Source organism: Dryobates pubescens, chromosome 16, assembly GCF_014839835.1.
Source record: "Dryobates pubescens isolate bDryPub1 chromosome 16, bDryPub1.pri, whole genome shotgun sequence".
Lineage (NCBI taxonomy): Eukaryota > Metazoa > Chordata > Aves > Piciformes > Picidae > Dryobates > Dryobates pubescens.
In genome coordinates, this window is record NC_071627.1 from 23,314,009 (window position 1) to 23,341,262 (window position 27,254).

Sequence of the window (27,254 nt, forward strand, 5' to 3'; positions counted from 1 at the left end):
ACCACAACATCGAACCAGATGTTGTAAGGGCTCTCTGTGGCCTTGATCTTAGAGAATACAGAAGGGAGTCATTTCTGGTGCTTTGAGTAGATGTGAACCCTGTTAAATCCCAGTTCCACTGCATCTCTTACAGCAGCTACTGCCAGAGAGGGCTTGAGAGAGGGATGTGACCGTGCAGGGGCTGTCTGCCCAGTACAAGCTGACCTAGTGCTCTGCTAGCTCTTGCTCTGCTACTCTGAAGAACAGCAGGAACAGGCTCAGTGACGTTTGACTGCTGTCTGTGAGTTCTTGTGTGTCTGTGACAGGGTCTTAGGTGTCCTTGAGCTTATTCCTTTAGTCAGCTGGGAGCATTTGTTATCTGCTGGTACAAGCTGAACCGGCCACCTGGCTTGGTAGATGTGGACACAGAAGACTTAGAGCTGTAGGCAGTGAACTTCTGTTACCTGTCTTTGTTAGCTGTTTAAGGGCTATGCCTATGCATTGCTTGCTTTGTGGCTGTACTTTGCATCTTCACCAGTTACTGACCACTTTCTTGGTCACCATACAGATTAAATCCATGTCAACTCAGATCAATTCTAACAAATCAAGAAACAAGAATTATGTAACTCAAAACAGCAATGAAAATGCATTTTATTTACTTCCATTTCATGTTAGCTACCACTTTTGGTGCAGGGGTTTTTAAAGGCATAAGGAGCAGGTGAAGAAGCTCCCACTGGCTTCTAGTGCTTTTGAAAAACCCCTTTTACTGTCCCAAATTAAAGCTTAAAAAAAAAAAAAAAAAAGGAAAACTCTTCTCCTGTGGAAGGTTGAAGGCAAGTCTCTCATTGATGTCACTGGGAAGAAGATCTGTAATTGTTCCCTCAATGAACAGTTTGCTCTTCCCAGCTCCCCCAGCCATCTCCAAACTAAAAGCAATTCACTACTCCAAACCACGCTGTGGGCTTCTACACTCAAATTCCTGCAGGTGTGTCCTGTTGATGGAACCTCTGCCAACAGCAATGAGAGTTCAGTCCCCAGAATGACTGCAGAAAGCACAAGAATCTGGAAGTGTCCACAAACAATCTACGATGCAGATAGAAAAGTCTTGTTTTACATACGCTGGCAAAAACTAAACAGCTTTCTATCTAGCTCCTACTTGAAGAAGTTTGATATCACTGAAGCTACAAGACAAGCTAACCTCCAAAGCTTATGAAATTATATTAAAATTTATATTTTTCTCTGAGGAAATGCCCCGAAGTCCTATTCTCTTCAGGTAAACAAGTCAGTATTCCGTCTTCAACTTGGGGAATATCCAGTGCTTGTAGGCATCAACTGTGACCACTGCCAGGCCTGCAAAACATTGATACAGAATACCAGAAGAGTGCTTTACCTGGTGCTGTCATGGCAGCTGTCCCCCTCCCGACACAGAGCCTCTGCTGCCACAGAACCCACATTTGTTTCACCAAGGGCAAGGAAGGGAGCTCCTTCTGGAGCGGCTGCACCTCTGAAGCGGGGCTGTTCTTCCCCGTCCCCGAGGCACAGCCTGACCAGTTCACATGCTGGTCAAGGGGGAAGGCTGCAGCTGGTATCCCTCACACCCACCAGTGCTACCACCTCAGCTGCCAAACCCTTTAGTGACCACCTTAGGCAAATGCCCTCCCTGCTGTGGTTTATTCTGCATCCCGAGTGTGGTGAGTGCAGCACCTACGAAGGAGATCCACCTGCACAGCTCTGCTATGTTCAGGACATCTGAGTTATGACTTAGGTCTGCAGCCTGTGGGCAATACCTTCTCTCAACTCCTGTCACTGCCACTTCTACTGGAAACAGTGTCAGGAATGGATCCTGCTGCGTTCAGCACCCATCACCACCTCAGCTACAAGGAACTGATCAGTAGATCTCCCAGGATCTGTTGGTGGCACATCCACTCTACCAGCCCCTTCTGTCACCAGAGCAGCTGAGACCTGTGGAAAGCAGAGCTCCTGGGAACAGGGTGAGGTAGAGATGCCTGGACAAGGCTGCTGTGGTTGTGGCCTGCACTTGAAAACCCTTCCTGGTCTCAGCTGAGATGGTTGCATTTGGCCTTGATGCTCTGGGCTCGGTGCTCTCTATGGATCGTGCCACGCAGACTGACAGTGCCTGAGGGAACTGCTGGGGTTTGTATTGATTGCACAGGGTCCAAGGGGAATTGGTGCAGATTTCCACATGCTTTCCACACACACATCTTTACAAGAGGAGGTTGTTAACTGATAAATAGTTGCACAGCAATCCTGAGCTTATTGGGAAGAGTTAAACAAAGCTGTGCTTAGCTCAGCAGATTCATGCCAGGTCTGTTGACTGTTTTTCCACATGAAAATGTTGCTGGGGGGCTTGTTGAGTACTTGGAGTTTGCAAGTAGCTCACAAAAGATGAATTTGACTTTTAGGCAGCATTGGCAGTCTTGTTCAAAAACACAGGAACTACTTCAGCCTCCCTCACCAAGCCTAGTGCCTTTTTCCCCCCCAGGAATCAGCTCTGGTTGGTTGGTTGGTTGGTTTGTTTGTTTGTTTTTTCCTCTAGTTTGCAAGAATTTGAATTTTATAGGAATTCAGAACCCCAGATCAATGTTGCCACTTGTCAGGAGCCATCAGGATGATTGACAGGGAGGCTGCTAATGCTTATGAAATGTAGGTCAGTCTGAGACTGAGCAATTGATTTGTCTTGATCACTGAAATATTCAGTGTGTTAGAGCCTTGTGGATTTTGGATAACACACTTAAGTTACTGCTCTTGGGCACCTCAAGCCCAGCCAAATGTGTGTTTTGTCCTTGCTTTCTGGTTGACAAAACAAAACTCCTTAGTCTACTTTAGCCAACCATGAAAGCATCAACATTTCCACTAAGGTAATGCTGCCCAAGAGCAGAGGAGAAGCAACTTTCTTTAAAGCTTTAACTATTTAAAACTGTACCTAAAGGCCATTTTCACAGCTGCCACCACCATCTAGCCTCATTCATTTTGGAAGCAAACTGAGTCCGAAGAAGAGCACAAGGACTCTCACTTGAAACACCTAAGCAGTTGTCAGCCATGAAGCTGTGCAGGCAGGGCTACCTTGACATGGCAAAAGGCACAGACCTGCTGCTCACTGTGGTTCTAGCAGCAGCCTGGGTGCTCCAGGAGTGGTGATGTTGCACCCAAGTGTAGGGGCAAGAGCACTTTGTCTGTAAGCAAGGAAAGCTGAGGGGAATAGGTTCGGGGGGGAAGGGAATATGGCCAAGCAGCCACTAGGTCTGTAATACCAGCTCAATGCTGGCAGCTTGAGAGGCCTCTCTGCAGAGCATAAACCTGGTGCTGGTGGGGGTAGGTGAGATTACTGAAGAGTTCTGCAGCTGAATCCTGGGCTTGGGCACTGAGTTCTAGGGCATATCCCTGGGTTATCGAAGAGCTGGCAAAGAAATGCCAGTCTGACTCCACACTGAAGCTCTTGCCAAGCCTGAAATCCAAGCAGTTGGCTTTTAGGGGCTTTTTAAAACCCAATGAAGACACTGCCCTGTGCCTTTAGTCTCATGGGGCCCTTCTCACACACTTCTAACACTTGCTGTACATATAACAGTGGTGAATGTATTGCCATAGAGTTTTGTCCTGTGTATTTCAAAACGTCTCCTCTAAGGATAAGGGACTTTGGGATGTGTTTGGGTTTGGGAAACCAGTAGGTGAAATATTTAGCTTTTGTCTTCTGCCATTTTATAACTTCAGCACTTGAAACCTTTAAGCCAACCAGCAGGACACATGTGAGGTGTCAGCAGTTCAGCAGATGCTGTGCACTGATGAAAAGTAATCCATGTGGAGTGACACAGGCCAGTGCTCCTGGTTTTAAGGTTGTTATAGTAACCTAGTACCCAGGAAGGCCGTTTGTGATGAGCAAGGCTTTTGTGCCAGGAAGTTCACGTTGTAGGCTGGCTATTCCTTCTGCCCCCTCCTGCAAGCCCAGTGTCCCCACCTCAGCTGCTGCAGCTGAGCACAACTGTGTTGGCTGGCACAGTGCTGGGCTAGATCACACCAGCAAGGATTTCAGTTTGCAGTGTTAATATCATCTCACCAGCCACAGCTCAGAAAGAATCTGTGGCTTTGGGGTTTTTTATACATGGTTTTGCCATGAGCCAAATGCAGTGGACTCCTGGGCCAGAAGGAAAGAGCTCACCCATTCGTAATGCAAAGCTGAAGCAAAGTGTTAAGATGCCAAAGGTCTCCAGCTTTATGGCAGTGGTAAATAACCATGGTCAGTGTAAGTGTGCCTTACTAGTCTGTGAATGTAGCATGAGCTAGACAGGAGTATGAGAGCTTGGCTTTCCTGGGCACTGAATGCTGATTTAATGCTGCCCCCTAGAGATCTTCTTTGGGTTTTAACAGAGAGAGGTTTTAATGCCAGGACCAATGCTATGCAAATGTTATGCAGTGACACTGCCTCCTTAACTGGCAGTGCACACAGGGATGGGCACACTTTGTGCACCACTAGATGGTTTCAGTAGAGATTTGCAGAGCAGCAGCATGTAGGTAGATGGACACTAGTTAATCTGTTTTCCAAACCTGCTGTTTCTTTCTTGGGAGGTTCCATCCCACACTCTCCCTTCTTTTGAGTTAGTCTCATTGTTGTCCAGACCATTTAAAGCATTCTCCAAATAACCTCAGTAGGAGGTTACCTGTCAAGTTTCCATTTCAAAGGATGGCAGCTTTGAATTGATTTTCTTATTGATTTTCTTGGCAGACAACAGAATCAGATTTAATGTAGGGGAAAAAATATTAGCCACAGTACATGATAAAAATGTTAACATTTCAGTGTCCCCCAAACCTCTTCTCCTGCATGAATACTGTGCAGATCTGACTGAATTCAGCTCAGTGGATTTGGTTCCAACTTGTAATAGCATAGTTAGGATTGCCCTCAGAAGGTGCCCAAGGGTGGAGTAAAACCCCAGGACTGCTTTATTTCATTCGAGGCTCCTAAGTTCCATCTCCTGCTGATGTGCTCAGCCAGCCTTCCACTGGTGAATTATTTGGATGGATTTCAAGAGGTCTTAGACACTTCAGCTTGCCAAGACAGTCACTCAGGCATGCTCTGACCTTGGCAACCTTACAGGACAGCATTTATGTAGGAATAGTTCTTGGACCCTTTTGCAATAGTCATTTGGGGATTTTTTTTTTTAGTAAAAAAAGGTGGAGTGGGGAGAAGCAAACATCTGCTCACTCCAGCTAATCCACTGTCCCTTGCTGCAGTCACCTGCCTTCTAATTGTGTCCCTGGCACTGCAGCCAATTAGTACAGTCAGAAATACCTCACAGCTCCACTTTGGGGGATGCACTGCAGACTGAAGCAAACCAGTGAGGAAGAAAACCATTTCCTGAACTTGGATTTCCATGATTACCATAAGCTAGAAATTACTTCTAGGATTTTCACAGCCTCAAGTAAACTCCTGCAACTTTCTCCATATGCCTGTGTACCATATCAGATGGCACAAGCAAAGGGATGTCCAACCATTGTGTAACCTGCAGCTCCAGAGCTGAAAACCTGTCACTTAGAGATTGATGGAAGAAGGACTTAAGAGATTGTATGGGAGAAAACCACAGTGAGGGTGGGAGCCATGAGGTTTTGATGCATAGGAAGTGGCATCGTTGGCAAGAGAGTGGAGTAAGAAAGACATTAGTAACATTGGTGGTTTCCTTACATCTTAGCCCAATAATCAAGCCCTGTTTGCCAAGTTCTGGCAGAAGTTGCCTCATAGTTGTGCAGTTTCATGAGCAGTTGAGCTCAGCTGTGTGTCTGTGTGTGGTTTCTTATCTAATGTAGATATTAATGAAGACAAACACAAGGTGGAGGTGTCCCAGGCATCTGTAAATGACACCGAGCCCACTTGCTGCTTTTTTGTATGCTGTTAAGCACTGCATTGTGTGCTTGGCTTTGGACAGTGTGTTTCATGTGGTGTTACTAAGTGCAAGTGGGTGCACATCAAACTTGCATTGCTGCAATTACATTAACAAAACTAGGACCTGATTTGGCAAAGCAAAAGCCCCCACACTGCCCCCCAGAACTTCCAAATTAAGCAGCAGAGGCAGCAAACTGCCATCAGGTAGAATGGGAGCTGGGGTTCTGCTGGGTTCTATAGGCTATTTTGTCATGCAGCAACTTTTTGTGCTGTTATGTGGGGGTTCTTTCTTGTGCCATCTTGAGAAACAATCCAAAACACTCAGCATGATGACAATGCCACAGTCAAAACTGAGAGCCACCTGCTTCAGTGCACCCAATTACTTTGGGCACAGAAAGGTTTTGAAATTGGCCATTCTGAAACCTGAGAAACTCCACCTGCTGGTGTTTAAATTAAAACCTCAGTTCCTGTGCACTGCTCAGAACAAGCCATGCAATGTGTGCTTTATCTGGCCTTATTTGTTTTGAAATTATGCTGAGAGGGCTTAATCCTCTGCCACGTTATGCAAGTGTCCCTCACTGGTGAGAGTGGTTGCATCACTCCAGTCAGGCTGCTCAGAGGAGAAAGGGCTGTGGGAGTGGTGTGGTGTGCGTGTGCAGCTTGGACAGCTCACAAAGATGAGTTTTGCTCTGAACACATTTATGTGGTATTTTAGACAAGGCTGACTAAATTCCTGTCAAATCTCTCACCTTTAAAAGGAACCATATAGAGATACTAAAAATGCAGACAATGCACTTAACACCTTCTCTCTGCAAACTCGTGGTGGTTTTTAAGCATCTGTGTGCCGAGGCAAGTATTCTATTTACTCACTTCTTTGGGGAACAGCTCTACTTCAAAAATGAAGGCATAAATAACAAAACAGTATTTCTTATCCATTGTTTTTAACATTTTTTTTAAATGGTATTAATTAGTACTGCATCATGTATTTCTAGTTTAAAGCTGTAATGGACAGTACATTAGCTTGAGACCTCCATAAGTGCTGTGGGGTTGTGCTTTCTGTAATAGGAGCAAAGAGTAGGTTATCAGAAACGGTCTCTCTGTACAGAATACTTTGACACCTGTGTGAATATGTACAATGAACTCTGCATTTGTAACCAAGAATAAACTTTACAAAGTGTAAATGTTCAGGTTATTATAAATAGCTACTAAGTATCTTAACCAGACAAGAGTTCAAATAAAGATCAACAGCCATGATTAACTTTTTCCACCCCCTGCTGTCTTTTGTTACTTAAAACCTGAGTTTTATGCAAGAACTGAGTTTGACTTCCTAAGCTCAGCCTGAGTGCATAGCAATTGGGGTTTGGATTCTCTGGATTACACGAAATTTAAAGTGCTCCTGCTTATATTAACTGCACCCAGAGATAATTGGTGGTGGCTGCATCTGGTGAGCAACCAAGTGTGTCATTTTAAAAGGGTTTGCTCTGTTTTCTAGAGTCTGAAGAGATCTTGTCTGTTCAAGACAAAATGTCACCAGGTACTTGGAAGGAAATAAAAGAAGTCTGACATCTTCCAGAGAGAAGCTTGATACGTTTGTGAACTCAGTTATGGGATACAACACCCACAGTAGCAGAGGACTTGACCCAGAACGCTCTTTCTGGTTCTTTATCTTCATATTTTTGATTCATTCCAATCAGAAATGGAGGAATGGCCATTCTAACCTGATGATAGCATTGCCTCCTTTAATCCTAAATATTGCCAATCCTGGGATTGGCTTTTAAGTGAGCAGTGATAAGCAGACATGTCTGTCACTGACCAAACACAAGAGTACAACAGTATAAGTGGTTGGGGGGGTTACCTTCCCTTAATGTAAGTGGTTGGGGGGTTGTTTTTCCTTAAATAGTAAAGTATGTGCTGAAGAATTAACACAGCTGTAGCACCTAAGCTACCCCCTCAAAATTGGTTTCAGCTGCAAAAGAAACTGCCTTGTTGTGTAAGTATTTCAGAAGAGGGAGTGTTATGATATAGTTCTAATAATGATCCTGAAAAACACTCAAACTATCTTATCTCCTCTGAGGTGCCTGGTAACTGAATGGGATCTGAGCCCATGTGGTGTAACAGCAGGAGGTACAGTTCCCATTTGAGCTGCCAGCAGCCTTGCAGGACAGCAGTGCTCTCCCGTTTGTGCTACAGGATCTTGGAGATACAGCATCAGGAGTGGTAACTTTAGGTGAGGAGTCCATTCTCACAGCTGGAGGAGCCTGAAAGCACTGGTGAGCTACTGCTGTGCTCCTTCAGCTTGCCTACAGCTGTTTGGGACGTTGTTTGGGAGGCCAGGGGCCGGGCCCTATGGTAAGGGAGGTGCAGGGTTACAGTGCTGCTGGAGCAGGCACGCAGGCTGTGCCCGTGTTCCCCTGCAGCTCTGCCCAGCGGTACCAGTTTCCCGCTGGGGTCAAGCAGCAGGAAAATCTCTTTGCTGCAGCGGGACCCCAGCGGCTAACTGCTGCCACCGGTACCGCTGTAGCAGCCTGGCAGCAGCGCGGCCCGCAGGGGGCGCCACAGCGTCGGGGCGGGTCCCAGCGAGGGAGGCGGCGCCTCCGCTCCCCTCCCCGGCTCGATCCCGGCCGTGTCCCGCCCGGGCCCTCCGCGGCGGCGGGAGCTGCCATGAGGCCGGCGCCGCGCTCCCGGCAGGAGACCTTGGCCCTGCGGCGGCAGCTCATCGGGTAAGTGCTGCGGTCGGTGAGCCGCTGCTACACCGTTCCTAGTGCCGGCAGAGTCCTGCCGCCGGGCGCCTGACGTGGCCGCAGGGCCGCGGGCCGCCGCCGGGCTCGGCCCAGGCTGGGAGCGGCCGCGGCGGGGCCGCGGGGCCCCAGTGCCCCGGGTCCTGCTGGCCGGCTCCTCTCCCTTCCCCGAGCCCGAGCGCACGAGTTCCCCTGCACGTCGGCAGCGGCGAGTTCCGGCTGCTCGGAGCCCGGCCCCCGAACACCACCGCTGCTCCCGGGGCTAAAGGAACAGAGTTCCTTCCTCGGCACAGAGTGCAAAGCTTGCTTTTACTGCTGTCATTAACAGCAATTACCGTCTCGTAAGGGGAGACGTTACCGAACTAACGTAGAAAACCTGTCTGCTATCTGCTGCGCCTGTTTTAAGTGCCCAAAAAGCACTTCCCCAGCTCAGCCGAGAGCATGGCGTGGGGCTGCACTAAGCCCCCCTGCAGAACGGCCGTGGGGCTGCCAGACCGGGCTGGGCTGGGCAGAGGCTCTGGCTGACCTACAGCCTGGCTTCCAGAACACTTTTCATGACACCAAAAATCGTGATGAAATTAACAACGTATCTCTGCCCAGGTTGGTAAGTACAAAACTCGGTTCTAAACTTCCTTGTATTGTTTCAACTGACCTAAAAAATGCAAAGCTCAACAGACCCCTACCAGAAAGGGCGGCAGGACAGCTGCATTTAACCCTGAGAACGCTTTCACAGAATTCCAGCACGCTGGGGCTTGGAAGGCACCTCTGGAGAACACCCAGTATAACACCAACACCACCCTCCCCCCGCTAAAGCAGGACCACCCACAGCAGGTTACCCAAGAGACCAGGTGTATTTGCAGTCTCTCTAGAGGAGACTCCACAACCTCTCTGGGCAGCCTGCTCCAGGGCTCTGGCACCCCCACAGCAAAGGTTTTCTTTACCTTGTTCCTTATTTCCATGTTGTACCTTATATAAACTCACAACCAAGGCTACTTTAGAGGTTTTATACGTTGAGCTAAAAGCAACTGGAACTGTGTCAGTTGCACAAACCTGAAGAGCACAACTCTCTGCATTTGATCTTTCTGAAACCCATTTGCCCTGCCACTGGAAGCCAGCCCCAGCCTAAAGAGCTTTCGTAGCATCCATTAAACAGTCAGGATAAGCTTACCAAAAAAACCCAACAAGCCTGACTGTTTTAATCATCCTACTGCCAGCTTACACAGAAGTACAGGATTCCTCTAGGAGGGGACCAGTGAAGCAGTTTCTCATTTGATCATTGTCTTTTGTTGTTCATTTGACAATGATTTAGTATTTATGGTCCAATTGTTTTTGTATAAGCAGTCTCTTCCTAAATGAAGCATGAAAGTTTGGCATTGCCCTGCAGAGTCAAATCTCTTGCAACTCCCACTTAGGCAGATGGGTTTCAGTTGAGCCCATTTGGCAATTCATTTGAAAAGTGAAACAAAACAAATGTAGTTAAAAGTAGACCCAGCCTTATAAAATCACTCAAGGTATCAGCTCAGGTTAATGAAGCTTTATGCAGATGCTTCAGCTGTACAAGTGTCTGGAAAATCAGGACCTTGGCAAGAATAGCAAGAATATCATAAAAATAATCACAAGGCAAGAGGCACTTAAAAGAGGGTTTCAAGAACACAAAGGGGAGACAGTAAGGAGCTGCAGTTAAGACTGGATGAAACCATAGCACCAAGTCCTGTCTGTGTGCTGTGGCTAGATTCCTTTAAAGGATTTTCAGTTCTGGAGTGGCATTTTTTTCCCTGCAAGTCTAACAAAGTTTGTCTTGATTTAGAGCACAGGGCCTGTTCTCTTCCCCATCCATTCCAAGCTTTGTTTTAAGGGCCAGAATGAGGATGGCAGCACGTGCCCACAAACTGGGGTAGTATTTTTCTATGAACTGCACTGAAAAATAGCAGCAGCAGAATAAACTGTGACTTCTAGAACTCACTCACATCTGTTTTGCTTTCTGCTGCTTGCCATAGCTCCTCTTGCAAGCTGTTCTTCTCTAATGAGCCGCTGAAGATCATCAGGGCCAAAGGCCAGTACGTGTATGATGAGAAGGGAAGGCAATACCTTGACTGCATAAACAACGTTGCTCATGGTAAGTTAAAAGCCCTGTGACTCCACACCATGCTTTCCTAAGCAGAACAAGGAGCAATCAGCACTTTTTGCCAGTGGTATTGTGCTGGGGGGAAGGCTGTTTAACTGGAGAAGTGGAAGAGAGCTTCCTCGAGCCTGGTTTGGGAGATTACAGATGGCATTCAATGTCTGTGCCTGTGAATGCGCTTTCCAGACATGCTTCCTGTTCTGTCTTCCTAGGAAAAACATACTTGGCTAAAATGTATGGATTTCTTTTCTTCCCCATGAAAGCTCAAGTAAAGCACCTAACTGTAAGATTAACAAATGGCTCAGTGGTTTGTGGAAGTTGCTCCTAGGCACAGAGCTACAGGACCACTGCTTGGTGTGCTGCCTTAGCTGTGCCCTATGAAGCAGCTGCTGCTTTCTTCCAGCACTTTAGAAGCCCTCTAACCAGTCAGTGCTGCCACCAACACCCTAGAGCAGGGCTAAGAATTCTTCTGGTGGTCAAGCTTACTGCATATTCCTAAACCTCTAAACTATGAAAACGTCTGAGTCCAAACAGCAAGTCAGACACTATTTTACCACAGCAGTTTCTAGTATTAACTACAAACCTTAAAGCACAGTAGCAGGCAGCTTCAAACTTGTTGAGGGGGGGAAAATGAATTGTTTAGACAAAACTTACAAGGTGTACTGACATCATCATCTGCTGAAAAAGTAATTATTAATGCCCCACATGATCATCAGTGGCAATTTTTCTGTACTATGAGAGAAATGTATGTGTTAGTATGTTAATGAACACCATTAAGTAGCATGGAAGAACTCTTAAAGCACTCTCCCTGCTCTCTTGCAGTTGGACATTGTCATCCAGCTGTAGTAAAAGCAGCCCACGAGCAGAACCAGCTGTTAAATACAAACTCTCGCTATCTCCACGACAACCTGGTTGACTATGCAGAAAGACTTTCAAAAACACTGCCTGAGAAGTTGTGTGTCTTCTACTTTTTGAATTCTGGGTAAGTCAGGTCCATCAGGATCCAGGCTGGGTTTTCACTAGGTGCACACAGACAGGTGTGTGTGCTGTGGATGACCAGTGACAAAAAATGTGGCTTGGGGCTTATGTTTGTGAGCTGTAGTCCTTTATAGAAACTCAGTGACTTTAAAGTTCACAGCTAGCAAGCTCTCATCAGGAAATTTAACTGGTGCTTTAAGGAGTTTATTCTATTTATAAGGCCTTTGGACTACAGAACAGTAACATAAATATTCACTAGTTTCTGAGTTGTCTTCTGAACTGGGAATTGAATTAGATGTAACTGTGTAGGTTTCAGGGAGGGGAAGTGGCATACTCTGAAAGTACAGCTGGAAAAGAGCGGTTTCCAAAGCAGCTTCTGTACTCCAGCTTTGTAGGATGGATTCTGTTCTGGCTAACACTCCTAACTGAGCGCTTATTGGAAAGGAAATCTGTGAGTAACATGCTTCAAGATCTGTCTCTTCTTTATAGACAGAAAGAGCACTGCAAGGGAGGTTAGAATTTCAAAATTCAGACCTCTGTAATTTAACTTTTCCCTAATGCTTCCCTTGTAGGTCTGAAGCCAACGACCTTGCCCTACGGTTGGCACGGCAGTACACAAAACATGAGGATGTTGTTGTTTTAGACCAGTAAGTACACTGCAAATTCTCTCTACTTGCAGGGTATAAGGTCTCAGTTTTGGTCAGAGCACTTCTGAAAACCTGTTGTAGTGGAAAGACTGTAACCACGAAGTTGAGGGAAGTGGGTTTTTTACCCCCCTCTGTTCACTAGGCTCAAGACCAGCTTAAAGAACCGTGTCCAGGTTGTGCTCTCCAGTGCCTGACAGATGTTGGCATACTGGAAGGAGGCCAGCAGTGGCCTGCCACAATGGGCAGAGGGGCACAGGCTTGAGAGGTTAAGAAAATTGGATTTGTTCAGTTCTAAGAGAGGGTTACAAGGAGATCTGACTACAGCTACAGCTGTCCAATGGGAAGGAGTAGGTAAGAGAGAGCCACTCCTGAAGGTTTATGAAACAGGAAAAGGACAACAGCTCTTAACTGAAACCTGAGGAACATGGAGAAACTTTCACCATGAAGGTGGTGAAATACTCAGGATACCCAGAGAGACGGAAACTCCATCATTGGAGGATATTCAGAAGTAGGCCAGTCATGACCCTTCCAGTTGTTCTACAGTCTTTTTACAAGTGCTTATGACTTAACTGCTGTGGTTCCAGTCACTGGTGCAGACAAACCAGTAACAGAACTGTCCCTCTGCATCTCTTTTATGAGATACAAAAAAATCCCAATAGTAGTAAGATTATTTATAGAAACTGCAGAGCTGAACTGACTGTATTCCCACCCAGGGACACAGCCTGGCTACTCTTTACCAGTAATGTTAATCCTAAGGAACTCTTGCTACTGAGGAAATTACTGTTTAGTTCTACTAATTGTTTTTTAAGTGCTTACCATGGACATCTGACATCCTTGATTGACATAAGCCCATATAAATTCAGAAATCTAGGAGGACAAAAGGAATGGGTCCATGTGGTATGTACTTCAGCCTCTATCTATCAACTACTTGTCAATTTAATGAGTTCTTATTTATGGCATACTGAATGTAACATTCTGTTCCTTTGCATAGGCTCCTGTTCCAGACACATACAGAGGACTTTATAGAGAAGATCATGAAGATTCAGTAACAGCCTATGCTAATGAAGTGAAAAATATTATTGAGCAAGCACATAAGAGAGACAGGAAGGTAAGAAGCGATTCCTTTAGCTATTTGTCTTGCTTTAGAACTCAGCATGGCTGTCACCAACATTCCAGGATTACTGAGCTCCATGGTATGGACTTGTCAGATAGAAAAGATCACATCATAGTGCAAGAACCATCTAACAGCAATGGATTTGCTAATGGTTGACACCCTGTCCACAACTCTCCATACTGTGTTCAAACATGATGTGCTACCTGTGTTTCAGATTGCTGCATTCTTTGCTGAATCCCTGCCAAGTGTGGGTGGTCAAATCATTCCCCCAGCAGGCTACTTTCAGAAGGTTGCAGAGTAAGTGGTCATTTATTATCTCAACTTTAATAGAATTGCTAAATGCAGGTGACAGAGAATGTCTCTGCCTGCTGCAGCATATAGCTTGACAAGCAGGAACTGGCCTGTGCCTTCACATTAAAATGTAAACTTTGTGGGGCAAAGATCTGCTTTTAAATACCTGATCTAGTGTGAGGGATCCCTGCCCATGGCAGGGGGGTTGGAACTAGATGATCCTTGAGGTCCCTTCCAACCCTAACAATTCTATGATTCTATATAAAATTTAGGCCTGGAACAGGTTTGTGTCCTGGAAGCTTGCAAAATTAATGCCTCCTGCAGGTTCTTGAGTAAATGGAACATGAGGCTTACTTTTTGAGACAATCAAATCTGTTCTGTTACAGGCATGTGCACAAGGCAGGAGGTGTATTCATTGCTGATGAAATTCAAGTTGGCTTTGGCAGGGTTGGCAAGCACTTTTGGGCATTCCAGCTTCAAGGAGAAGATTTTGCACCTGATATTGTCACTATGGGGAAACCAATAGGAAATGGGCACCCCATTGCCTGTGTAGCAACAACAAAAGAAGTTGCAGAAGCATTTGCAGCCACAGGAGTAGAGTATTTTAATACAGTAAGTAAAAAGCTACCTAAACTCTCGCTCTACAGGAGTCTAATTATTCAAATCAGATAATCATGCAGTGTTTTTATTAAGCTTTATCACTCACACAGTTACTGTTTGAGTATAGAACTTTGTCTTTACTGGCCTCCCTCTGGCAGAAGGAGCAGTATGCTCACTACATCACTGCGTCTACACCTTCAGTAACCTAGTTGTGTTTTCCTTCCCTTTCCATGAATGTGTGTTCTTTTCCTGAGCTCAGTTTGGAGGAAACCCTGTTTCATGTGCAATTGGATTAGCTGTGTTAGATGTGATTGAGAAGGAAAACCTTCAGGCTCATGCCACAGAAGTAGGCAACTTCTTGATGAAGCTACTCAATGAGCAGAAAATGAAGCATCCTCTGATTGGTGATGTCAGGTATCAGTGCCTTGTTTACTTTTCTATCTGCTTTGGTTTTGTTTCAGTCTGTCAAACAGCTCAACCCCACTGATGCAGCTTTAACAAATTCATTAAATCTGTGTTTACAGTAAAGATCAACAGCCTGAAGTACATTAGATTAAAACAAACTGTATCAGACTTTGGGTAACTTCAGGCTTGTCACTTCAGGCCAGTACTGCTTTACTGATTTATTACTCACTAAAGGAGTTCACTTTTCTTGTTTGAACTCTTCTATCAAGTGCACTAAGTACAGAATTAGTGAGCTGGACAGAAAATATGCTTATGTCCTGCACTGCCATCCTGAGCAGATGGAGGTTTGTACTGTGTGACTACATGTCTTCAGAACAGTAATGACTTTCCTATTGCTAGCCCAAACCCCAGGTAATTTTCATGCAGTAAAGGTTTGGGCTCACAAAAACTTCTCTCAGTATTTTAGTTCACATGCAGTTCTTTCCTCTGACACAGACTGACTGTTTTTATTTCATTTGAAGGGGTTCTGGCTTATTCATTGGAGTAGACTTAATCAAGGATCAAGCAGAAAGGACCCCAGCCACAGCAGAAGCTGAGTATCTAGTAACAAGGTAAGAGAGAAGCACATAGTTTTAGTTTGTCATTGTGTGCTTGGTACACACTGGTCTCAGCATTTGAAGTTATTAAAATGTAGCTAACTGGCAGGAAAAGAAAGGCAGGCAGAAGCTGGACAGCCTGCCTGCTGATGCTTTTAAGTGTTTGATTATGTGCAAAGGTAAACATAATTCTTACTTATTTCTCTTTCCAGACTTAAGGAAGAATATATTCTACTGAGTACAGATGGGCCAGGAAGAAATGTACTTAAATTCAAGCCCCCAATGTGCTTCAGTATGGAGGATGCCACCTTTGTGGTGGACACAATTGACAAGCTACTAACAGGTAATACAGATGAAAGCTGCCTGCATAGTGGGTTGTTCTTGGACTGCCTTGAAGGCAATGCTGAGTCTGCTTTTGGAAGTGAGAAAGTACAGCAAAGATGGTAGACGATGAGCACATAAAAAATTACTCTGGGGCAACACAAGTTTAGTCTTGACTTCTAAACCAGAACAACATCAAGTTCTCTCACAAAACTATTCTTTACTCCACAGATGCACATGCCTTTTAAAATAGCTTTGTTCTGGCAGAGTGTTTACAAATCTGAACGAGGGCAACTGTTCAAATTCTGCTCTTGAAAGGCATAATCTGTGTGCATTTGCAACTCAGTTTTTTATGCAACCTTCTTCACACTCAGCATACACCAAAAAACTTCTCTAAGTCCTGAGTTTGCTAAACTGATGCTTATTGTCTCCCCAGATATGGAAAAGGAACATCTGAACCAACAGGAAACATCCACCACTTCTACCTGAGCAGGTATTTATCTAGATTCATCCTTTTCTATGTTAAGCAATAGGTCATAAACAGAATTTCACCAGCACTGTCACTGCTAGAGCAGGACCAAGCTTCCTCAGATGTTTATACTGGAATTTCTGGCAATCTAGAAGCATGGACCAGACTTGGGTACATCTGGTGTTCACAGCTACCTTCCATCAGAGTGACACACTTGTAGTAAAACACTACATGTATTCATTGATTTGCAGCCCAGGTCCAACCTGTCTCACAAATGTCTAGCACTAGAGCATGCCCTGTTTGTCTGGGAAGCTTTAAGAGTGAGCAGGTTTAACCCTTAGCATGCAAATGACACATGCCCGTCAGGACGAACACACAGCTTTTGTGCTAGCTGCTCAGTGCCTTAAGCCTCTAGCCAGAAGCTGTTGCAGCTGCTTAACTAGTCCTCACCAACTCTGCCCTCAACTCCCCTGAAGGGCAGGAGCACTGTATATTCTGCATGACACAATCTATCTGGGAACCTCCACTTAAGCCATCAGCTTTATGGAGAGCTCTTACTTGTGTTAAGTTTCATAAACAACAGCAGTTCTACCACTACAGCTCTTCTTTTGCTTAACATCTGGCTTTGAAACTGCATTTCATTTGTCTCTCTTGAGCGTTTTTGACTACTTTGTAGGATCATTTCAGGTTCAAGGCTGTAAGCTCAAGCATCAAATTACCCCTACACTCTGAAGTTCATGGGCATCAGTATTATACCAAGTACTGTTAAACTTTCCAAGCCTTGTAATCTTAGTTGAGGTCCCTCTAACTTGCTTACAGGGAGCATCTATCTGAAACTCTTTTGCCAGACTCATGAGCACAGCAAATGCTTAGTTAGGACCTCAATAAAAACATCCTTTGGTACACACAGTACTACTTCAACCTGCTCTGACTAAAAGAGACCCAAGTGTTTTTTACTCAAGTGCATAATAAAACTCTAGGTACCTGGACAAGAATGTACCTCATGTCATCATGTAATAAATGTCATCCTGGGTGGCCTCAACCACCATACTGCATTCAGTGCCATGGCCCTGAGCTAAGGAGAAACATGCTTTTAGTTCAGTGCAATATTAGTATAGCAGGCACGAGAAAAATGTGTTAATATTTTATTTAGCAAGGTAATGAAGAGACATACAGCTGTTTGTACTACTTATTCTTCAGAACAGAAAGAATACTCAACAGTGCCAGTTTAACTTAAAGGCCTAATGACTTCATGTGCTTGTCTACAATCTAAACTAAGCATGAAAAATGCCTTTATTTTCTACAGGAAACCAAGAATGCAAAAAGCCTCTTACTAAGTACAGTACTAGTAGGACACTTACATAGAATGTAAGCGAAAATGAGGCAGTGAAGTAAATTCCTTTTAATGATGCTTTTACAAAAAAAACATAACATTACTTTTTTTTTCCATAGGTTTCAAACAATGTTCAAGATCTACTACTAAGAAACATTATTCTACTATAATAATGCACACTTAATCTTCATCCTAGCATGTCTTAGACCAGATAAGTTACCTTTAAATTTGTTATTTTCAGTTATCTTGTTGTTAGTAAAAGCTTTAGGAGAAATAAATATTAGAACAGCTTGTTTCAACTCTGCCAGAAGTGTGGAATGGAATTTTATTTAAAACAGCTTATCTAAAACTGGTTATTATAAAGGAATGTATTTCTAGTAGCTACTATAAATACATTGAAGTGTTTGCTCTTTCATGTTACTTCAGTAAGTTAAGATGAGCCAATGGTGTCTCTTACATCTGCTGCTAACCAATGCAAATGCCATTCTAGCTGCCAGTGCACCCAGTCCTCCCTAAGCTCCTCTAACCAGTTTCAGTAGCCAGTTCCAGAACAAGGTCCCTAGTAACACTGCATTCAAACACCAGTCTCAGCATCCAGATCAAGACAAAAACTTCAGTCCCAAATTCGTAACATTAGAAGCCTGAGGAACAGACAGCTGAGGGCCACAGCTCCCAAACCAGCTCTTAAAAAAATACTGTCCTCAAGAAATACCCAAGCAGGATTAGTCCATTGAGTACATTACAGCCATAACCAACAACCTTGTATACAAGCCCTAGCTTTCATCAGGCAACTGCATGGTCTTTGTATCACAAACTTTTCATGCAAAGAGAGGGAAAGCCAGCTCTGCATTTAAGTACCAGTATCCTCAGCTTCCGCTTAAGGCCACATAACCTGTCCAGGAAGCGTTACCGACTTCCAAAAACCAAAGGAACAGCCAGCTGACAAACTACTGCTAACACCTAGCCAGAAGTACTGCAGCAGTATGGTCCTGCTACTATGCAAACTCACTGTCAGAAGGTAAACTGTTTGCTAGAAAAATACTTTGCTACCCCTTATTTCATAAGTAAGAGTATGCAGTAATGCAGTTCAACTTTTCATCGAGACAGTGGTACTTCACTGTACTCATGTATTTCAGCGTTCTGCAATTGTTATTTGCAAGTAAGTTGGCCATCAGGTTACATACTCCAGCAGCTGTGAAGCTGTCATGTCAACTAGCAGTTTTAAAATCTGATTCACCTGTCTTACGCTTCAGATTTCCATTTGAGCCCAGGAAAAGTCTTACAGACTTCTAACTTTACAGCAAGTTTTTTCTTTCCAAGGCCAGCCAGCAGGGAGCAGCAGATCAGAGTCCCTGCAGGAACAGCTGCATCCCTTGTTAAAAACTGAACAGGTCACTACTAACATCTGTCAGATTTTATCTTTAAAAGGTAAGTGAAAATCAAATTGATTATTGCAACAAAGATTGGAAGTTTACTTTGTGCAGCAGCACTTGCTGCTTCTCTGTAAGTCAGAGATAGAGACTGTTCTGCAGCAAGACAGGAAAACTCACATGATAGTTATTGCCTGAAAACAGTGATAAAGTAGTCCAAAAAAGGAAAGGTTATTTCTAGCTGGCCACTCATCTCTAGAGAAAGAGGTTTTGTGTTTGGTTATGTGTTTTGGGTTTTTTTTTCCACCAAGTGTAGTGGAAGTTCTTTTAGCCTGTTTTGATACACAAAAAGGCTGCCAAAATTCAGGCTTTGCATTGGTAATTTCATGTCTAACCTGCCTTTCAAGGCTATTAAGGACATGCATGCTGTTAAGGACTTGTAGAGAAGTTTTAGGCTCGACAGTGACACATGAAGTGCAGCCAGCTTCTTGCATAACTCTTAGCTTCCTCCTGCCATGCTGTCTAGACTCCCATGCCCTCCCTGAAGCCTCTGCCTCCGGCTCCTCCTAGCAGAGCCCTACAATACAGACACTACCACAGTTAGGCTGAGCCTGTGCCTATCTAGAACATGAGCCACCAGCACAGCCTCTGTAAGAGCTGGGGCTTTCTACCCAAGTTTTTCTCCATAACCTCCAGGCAGAAGTGACTGCAGTTTCCAGCTGCCACTTCACTGCCAGTGAGCACAACTACCAATACAGCCTTCTAGTTTTAAGATTAAAAAAAGCCATTTAAGCACAACTCTTCATCTATCAAGGTACTGCCACGAGCTAAGTTCTGGGAACAGCATACTGGCGTTTTACTACCACATAAGCTGAAGAATGGCACAAGACACTAGATTACGCCTTTTTTATTTCAAAAGCTAGGATAGCTTCAATATCCATGTCATGGTGAATCAGAACACATGTAAAATACCTTACAATACATTAGATTCCAAAAAGGTACCAAAAAGTACAGTAAAATTAACACTTCCATTACAGGAAATGTATGACACAAAAACAATACAAAATAAAAAGGTGGAAAGTGACACTGGTTCCCTAAGATGCATCTCATTCTGTACAACTGGAGTAATGCAGAGTCCATAGTTAACTCCAAGAGGCAGTCCCTAGATGCAGAGCTGCAGCTTTAAGCAGACCCTCAAAATCAGTTTCAGTTTAACCTATTGATAAAATCATTCATTAATATCTTCAGCAAGGCTGAAATTTACACACCACACTGTCTAGACAACTAGTTATCTGTAAGTATTAAACATGTAAAACATTTCCAGGGAGCTCTTCCAAGTAAGATGCACATTTAACAGGCCATAGAAATTTATTGTAAAGTTAAATTTGGTACAGAACTGAAATAATCCATCTACAGCATTGTATACAAAACCTATGCAGTCATTTTCCAAAAGAGACCATGCCACTGCATACCTGAATAAGTTTGATCAATATGGCTTGTAGTTATTCTGATGACCACCACGTCTTGGTGTCTTCCCATAATTTGCACTGCCTTGACCTATGAACAAGAAAACAAATGCATTAAACTGCTAATTAGTTACGCTTGCTTATACCCAATACAGTTCTCTTTACTTACTGTAATCATAGCCTGGTCCATATCCATAATACCCATATCCTGAATAATCATAGCCTCCATAGCCACCATAACCTTGCTGATAGCCGTATCCTTGATTCCCATAACCCTGGTTCCAGTAATTGCCATAACCTTGATTCCAATTTTGACTTTGAGCTATAGAAGGGAAAACCATCCACAAAATCCCATTTTAGTACACACAACTTATTTAGAATGTGTCCATACTAAAGTAGTGTGTGTGGTACTCACCGCCGCCTCTTCCACCTCTGCCTCTTCCTCCATAGCTACCTCTTCCTCCACCACTACTGAACTGCTGCTGCTGGTATACTTCTTTTGGCTGTGCTACCTTAATCTCGCACTGAAAGTGAAAAAAAGGAAGAGTAAGCAACTGTCCTGTGGCAGCAGCACCCAGCCTCACCACCTAGTAAAGCCAGAGGTTGCTGTAGTGGCAAAGAGGATGTGCATGCTGTGCTGTCACTGGAGCAGGACTAATGTGTATCTGGAAGAATCTGATTTGTTGTGCCACCTGGGCAAAGGTAAGTTACTGTCAGCCATTCAATGCAGCCCAGTGCTTTGAGCTTTTTATATGACTTGGGCTCTAATTCATGAAGGAGATGCTGAGGCCACCTCAGCACAGACACTGCTCCTGTAGGAGCCACGAGGTTGTTCTCTAATCTGGCACAACCTGCAGCGTGAGGCTGTTGCTGTGGGACTGACTGCTTCACCTGAGCTGCACTAGATGAACCAGGCTGAGAAATGCACCTGAGTAAGTTTTCCAGGCAGCCTCTGTGTATATCCTGAGCATCTCTGTTGGACTGTGTAGTACACCTGCCAACACTTCAAGCAATTGCTTAATCAAATGCTAAGAACAACCAGAACTGACATTTCCAAGACAGGCTGCCAAGCTGCAGTTCAAGCTGTCAGCCAGCTTCCTAGGTCCTGAATCTGTGGACAGTGCGAGATGAAAGCTACTGCTGTCATGAAAGGAATGACTCCCTGGGATAGCAGCACCTGAGCAGGCCTGGCTTGGAATTCTTCACCACAGGTGCTTTAAGGTAACCTGCTCCTTTTATTATTGATATGTCATAGTCACTGGATACTGGAATGAGTTCTTCACTCCTTTGGCACAAAGTTTGTTTTCAGGAGAGAGAATGCTTGCTAGCTACAGTGTCTTAACTACCAGTGTGTGAGGTTTGCCAGAGTTTATTCTGTGCTAAGATCTGTCTTAAATTAAGTGCAAAGTCATTGTGTCAAACAGTATGACCAGATCTACAAGGGCTTTGAAGTTAGTATATGGTCAGCACTGGCCACAGAGAAAGGCAACAGGGATGCCTCCAGTCTGCACACATCCTTTGCCTGTACTCCTCACTAGCTTGCCACATGGGCCTCCGAGCTGTTCTCACAGCCATCAGCTGTTTAGAGCATCTCACACCACTGTTGAAGTAGTTCACATAAGCTGACAGGTACAAGCTGCCTTAAGCATACATTTACTCCCTGGATCCTTGTACTGAATTTATACAAGGCAAAAGCAGGTGCTTCTCACGAAACATCAAAAAGCTACCCCCATGTCAGACACAGTTTCAGCTGTGTACAAAGTTAGTGTCTGTAAGCCCTGAATTTATGGAATTATCCTGAAAATAGTTACATATCTGTTGCAATATGTTTAATAAATATGATCAGATACTTTACATACAAAAGTCACCAGAACATTGCAAGTAGTAACATTTCAAGTATTGGCAAAGACTTTCAGTAGCCTCTGGGACTAAACTTATGGCAAAACACCCCTGTGGGTAAGATGCAGGCTGTTCTTATTACGAGGTACTTAATCATTTTGGTACCTTCAGATCAGAGGTCTACAAAATCCCTTTCAGAGTACAGATGTAGTGGTATTATGCTTAGTAATTTGGACAAAAATTGGCAGGTCAAAATTTGTACCTTGCTTCCACTGACGTTATGGAATTTCTTCTCCAAAACCTTCTTCACTGGATCCTCTTCCTTGAAAGTGATGAACACAAACCCCCTCCTTTTGTTGGTCTTTGGATCCATTGGAAGTTCAATTGCTTCAATCTGAAGGTATGAAATACTGTTTTCAGACTTGCAACTGGGACAGCAAAACTGTACATTTCCTTTCTATGAACAAAGCTGCAGTTTTCTTTCTCTACTAGCACTGGTTTTCAGACCAGCTTTCCATCATACAACTCTTAAAACCAAGTTAACCATCAGATAAATGATCTGAGTTAAACACAAAGGCATCTAACAATGGAAGCCATCTAGTACTGTATGTGTCGTCTTTGCTCTCAAAAAGAGCCATATCTGGATCAGTTACAGAAAGCCTGATGCAACTGAAGTTAATTTAATTTGCAACCTGCAAATTATTAGTAAACAGAGAGCAAGTGGAGACTATGTTTCAGTGTTTACTTAGATACCATTACCCACCTCTCCAAACTCTCCAAAGTATTCCCTGATTTTCTCTTCTGTGGCTTCTGGGTTAAGTCCACCAACAAATATTTTCTTCACTGGATCCTTTTTCATTGCCATGGCCTTCTTGGGGTCAATTAGTCGTCCATCTAGCCTGTGTTCTTTCTGTTCCAGAACCTGAAAGATAGTTTGATATGAGTAACTCAGGCTTAAAAAGTTTTCCTTGTAAGTTAAGAATCTAAAATATGAATCTTAAATTCACCTTTTCAACACTCCCAGGTTCTTTGAAGAGAATAAATCCAAAGCCTCTGGATCTTCCTGTGTTAGGGTCCATCTTTATCGTGCAGTCAGTTACCTCACCAAATTTGGTGAAGTAATCTTTCAAGTCTTTTTTGCTTGTATCCCAGCTGAGGCCGCCAACAAACATCTTCCTGAAATTTCAGAGAGAGAAAAGCTTTTTAGATTCAGGGTACTACAAGAAAGCACAAGTAGTGAGATGCTCAGTGGTACACACCTCAGCAGCATTGTCAGAAACAGGACCAACTGATGGAAGTTAAAACTTTTGCCTCCTGTCAAAAGCTAGCGATACTGCAGGAGTGCACAAGGAGAGGTTTGCCTTTGCCCCTTTTGGAGGGAATGACACAGTGCACTCTGAGGTTTACTACAGGCTACAAAAGCAGTAAAAATTGCCTAACATCTCTCTCCAGTAACTTATGTTCTTTCAACAGTGTTCTGTTATTTGCAACAGAGCAGTATTAATTATCAAGTACTGCCAGCTCAGTTTTGGGGAGAACCTAGGATCACTCCTACTGCATCGGAAATGATCAGGACAGAGTAAGGCAACAAAAGCAAATATTTGAGCTCTTGTAGGGTTTGGACAAATGGCTCTAAAAAAATCAGCCATGAGAACAAGCTGCAAAACTTAAACCAGGTATCTATGACCTCTAAGAACAGTCACAACAGATGGGACTTTGGACCTGCCTTAACTACTACGTTGTGCACTTCTTGCTGCTTAGTTACTCAATCTACTTCTACTTTCATCAGTACTACAGAGTAACTCCACTAGTAGTCTCGATTTCATGGAAGGCCTATACAGTATTTCCCTGTCCCCTTTCCTACACAAAATATCCTCTGAAGCATCTCAAAGAACTAAACACTAGTGAAACACAATACAACAACAACCTCCATCAGCCACTAAGGCACTCTCCAAATGAAAACATTTATAACCCAGCTGTATTTTCTATTTTCAGAGTTTCCAAGGTAACAAACTAAGCTTTTAAAAGCATTCAAGCCTTTTAATTTAACTACAGAATAAAGCAGTTTAAGTTGTTGTTACTCTGTTTAGAGACAACCTAGATTTGGCACTAGCAGCACATGAGAAAGTACACTACATGTAAATAAAATTGGCTTTTAGTGTTTATGTGCAACTTTGATACACTAGAACTAGTACCCATTTACCTTCAAAAAAGCCATATGAGAAAACACCCTCTATGTGCTACAGGGTTTTTTTCCCCTTAATCTGGATGAAGCCATATCCTTTGTAGGCTAAACCCTTATTTTTCCCAGGAGATCAAGCTGTGCACTTGACAAGTGCAGCGTGATATACAGGGTGCACGCAAGTCAAGTCTCTGGGCTTTTTGCAGCCATTACCGTAGAGCCTTGCAGGAAAGGCCTTACCAAGTTTCTTAATCTTTGTTATTGAGAGGCTTAGTAAAGGTAACTCGATGGATCTCTTCTTACCACATCTTACTGCCCATGCATGACTGCTATAACCTGCACTGACACTGTTGTTTTCCGTAGCATCCCCATAATCATCAACTCCACTTAAAAGCAGGATCAGTGGTTGGTGGGCAAGTGGTTTGTCTGCAGGCAACTTTACGTGATTTATGCCATCAGGATGGGGCCGTGGGATGCACACAGACACTGCTTTGTGTTAATTTCACCTCTTTCTTACAAGCAGTGAACATTGCACTTCCTAATTCACAGCCCTTTGTTTTGTAATCTGAATAATTTGCATCTACAGGTATTTACTTTGAATTTAAAGCCAAATTCCAAGCATGTGGCATTGCCTTCAGAGGTTGCACAAACTAAACTGCACTCTTACCGTGCTGTCTCTTTCACCTCCTTGAGTGTAGCAGTGAAGCTAAATCAAAGCATGTTTCAGCTCCTAACAAAATACTCTTAAGATCATTACCCTGAACTCTGCCTTGGACAGCACTTCTTTTAGCACATGCTGAATTTTCCACATAGGTCAATCCCTCTCAATACCTGCTTTTCTTAAAAGTTTTGTTTCACACAGATACGGGATTGCAACATGTCACACACACAAAAATGGTAAAGAGCACCAACAACTTTTCAGGACAGAATACTATAAAGTAGAAAGAAAATTTGCACACAGCTCAAAGGTTTGGTTCTTAATCCTTCTCGTGTCTGCAAAAGGTACATCTAGTCCTAGCTTATAGGAAACTAGTGCAAGTCTTACTCCTTCCCTTATAGACAGAAACCTATTAATGCTAATATGGCTTCAGCTCTCTGTTCAATGTGAGGGAACTAACCCTCGCATTCAGGGCCCAAGGGTAACAAAGGGAGTTCCAATTAAGTACAGGGGGCAGCTTGAATCACAAAGATTCACACTTAAAGAACAAGCAGGTGCTTTTCTAGTCAAGCATGTAACTGACCGATTACGACAGAAAAGAAATAACTCTTCTGTACACAAGGATGTCACTGCCAAAACACAGCGAAGCTATGCTAACTCCTCCAGGAATCGCTCACAGGAGATAAGGCGTTTTCTGACAATGCTGCGAAGTACACCAAAATCGCTCTCACTATTTTAAACACACCGTACATTGTCTCAATCGGGCTGGTTTTCCTTTGCTCCTTCAAAAAAAAATATTTGTTTACGCTGATCTAGTTCCCAAACCCGGGATTACTTTGATATGCGTTACACAAAACATGTTCGCATTCACGCCCAGGGCGATCGTCCGTGCGATCCCCAGAAAGTTTGAAACCAGCCCACCCCACCCCGCCAGAGAGCAACTCCTTCCATCCGCTCCTTGGGATAAAAAGGGTAAGGGTGAGGAAAACGGCGGGATGCGAAACGAGCTGAGGTAAATCCCCTTCCATTTTACAGCGTGAGACGGCAACAAACCCGCTGCCCGCCCCTCCCCCCGCCACCACATGGCGCCAACAAAAGGCAGCTCCAGAACAAAGGAAGCGCTGGTGCTGCAGGGCCGGCGGCTCACCGCCCGCCCGATCCCTCCGCAGCGGGGCCGCCCGCCGCCCTCCCCCGCCGGGCGGAGCGGAGCCCGGGGCAGCGGAGAGCGCCAGCCGCCCGCCTCGTTTCCGCTCCCGCCGAAGGGCCGCGCTGGGGCCTAGCGGCCGCGCTCCACCGCCGCACATGGCGCCCGGGGGGAAGAGGAGGGGGAGGGGGGGAGGCGCGGCCTGCTCCCGCCTCAGCCCGCCGAAGGAGGCGCGGCGCTTACCCCGCGTCCTCCTCGTTCTTGCTGGCGTTGATCTGGTCGCCTTCGGCTCCATTCTGGCTAGCGGCCGTCCCCGCTGTTCCTGCCGCCGGTGCGGCTCCCGCCGCTGCCGGTCCCGCCGTCGCTGTGCTCGCTGTTGCTGCGCCCGCCGCCGCCGGGGCCCCGCCGGTTTCGGCCTGCTGCTCTCCGGCGTTCTCGGCCGCTTCGTGCCCGTTCTGGGTGGCGCCGGTGGCGGCCGCCAACTGCTGCTCCGCTTCGGACATGCTGCCCCGTCCGCAGAGGCGAAAGGGACGACAGGCGCCTGCAAGAAACGAGCGCGGCCCGCGGGTGAGCGAGGCGGCTCCCCCCGCTGGGCCGGTCTGATCCGGTCCCGTCACGCCCCTCCCCCCTTTTCCGCCGTCGCCATCCCGCTCATACTCACTTTAAAACCCGCTCCCAATAAAATCCGGGCCGGCCGGAATCGGATTAAAATCCCCCACGCGCCGAAGCTGACACCCCTCCCCGCGGCGCTCGGCTGCTCCGCACCGGCCCCGCCGCCACCCTCTCCTCCCCCTGAGACACGTACTCTCCGGCCCAGAGCCTTAACGCGTGGCCGCCTTTATAGCGCCGGAGCCTCAGCCACACAGCAATAAGGAGCTTCTTAGTTGGTCGTCGCTCCCTGTCCTTCACACCGATCGGCTCTTCCAGTTGGCTCCGCCGCGAGGGGCGGGCGGGGTAAGGCGAATGGCGGCCCGCGGGACTGGGCTGGGAGGGAAGTGGGGAAGGCGGAGGCCTCTAGTCTTGGTGCTGAGGGTGGTTCTCCCTGTCTGCGGAGGGTGGGAGGAAGGCGGGCAGCCACCGTGCCGTTATCGCTGGGGTAGCCCAGGAGGTGG

At 45.2% G+C, this 27,254-nt stretch overlaps 2 protein-coding genes across 10 annotated transcripts; one reads left to right on the forward strand and one right to left on the reverse strand.

The window, feature by feature from the left end:
• Positions 1–25: 25 nt before the first annotated feature.
• Positions 26–26,937, reverse strand: HNRNPAB (heterogeneous nuclear ribonucleoprotein A/B). Of its 8 annotated transcripts, none has more exons than XM_054168699.1 (9): positions 26,804–26,937; positions 26,386–26,683; positions 23,166–23,334; positions 22,922–23,080; positions 22,421–22,552; positions 20,735–20,843; positions 20,489–20,641; positions 20,326–20,410; positions 26–1,062 (listed from the first exon to the last, which is right to left on the reverse strand). In XM_054168699.1, the coding sequence occupies exons 2-8, from the start codon at positions 26,643–26,645 to the stop codon at positions 20,340–20,342; spliced, it is 1,053 nt and encodes a 350-aa protein (XP_054024674.1). In that variant the 5' UTR covers positions 26,646–26,683; positions 26,804–26,937; the 3' UTR covers positions 26–1,062; positions 20,326–20,339. The 8 variants fall into 8 exon arrangements, with proteins under 8 accessions (XP_054024674.1, XP_054024671.1, XP_054024678.1 ...); XM_054168696.1 differs by having other exon boundaries at positions 85–1,329; XM_054168698.1 differs by lacking the exon at positions 26–1,062 and adding an exon at positions 19,746–20,069.
• On the forward strand, positions 8,462–19,636 carry PHYKPL (5-phosphohydroxy-L-lysine phospho-lyase). 2 transcript variants are annotated; one of them, XM_054168694.1, is made up of 13 exons: positions 8,462–8,589; positions 10,605–10,723; positions 11,552–11,711; positions 12,280–12,354; positions 13,164–13,251; positions 13,346–13,462; positions 13,683–13,765; positions 14,146–14,371; positions 14,619–14,773; positions 15,286–15,375; positions 15,573–15,703; positions 16,118–16,174; positions 17,603–19,636. In XM_054168694.1, the coding sequence occupies exons 1-12, from the start codon at positions 8,531–8,533 to the stop codon at positions 16,168–16,170; spliced, it is 1,356 nt and encodes a 451-aa protein (XP_054024669.1). In that variant the 5' UTR covers positions 8,462–8,530; the 3' UTR covers positions 16,171–16,174; positions 17,603–19,636. The 2 variants fall into 2 exon arrangements, with proteins under 2 accessions (XP_054024669.1, XP_054024670.1); XM_054168695.1 differs by having other exon boundaries at positions 13,218–13,251.
• Positions 26,938–27,254: the final 317 nt, after the last annotated feature.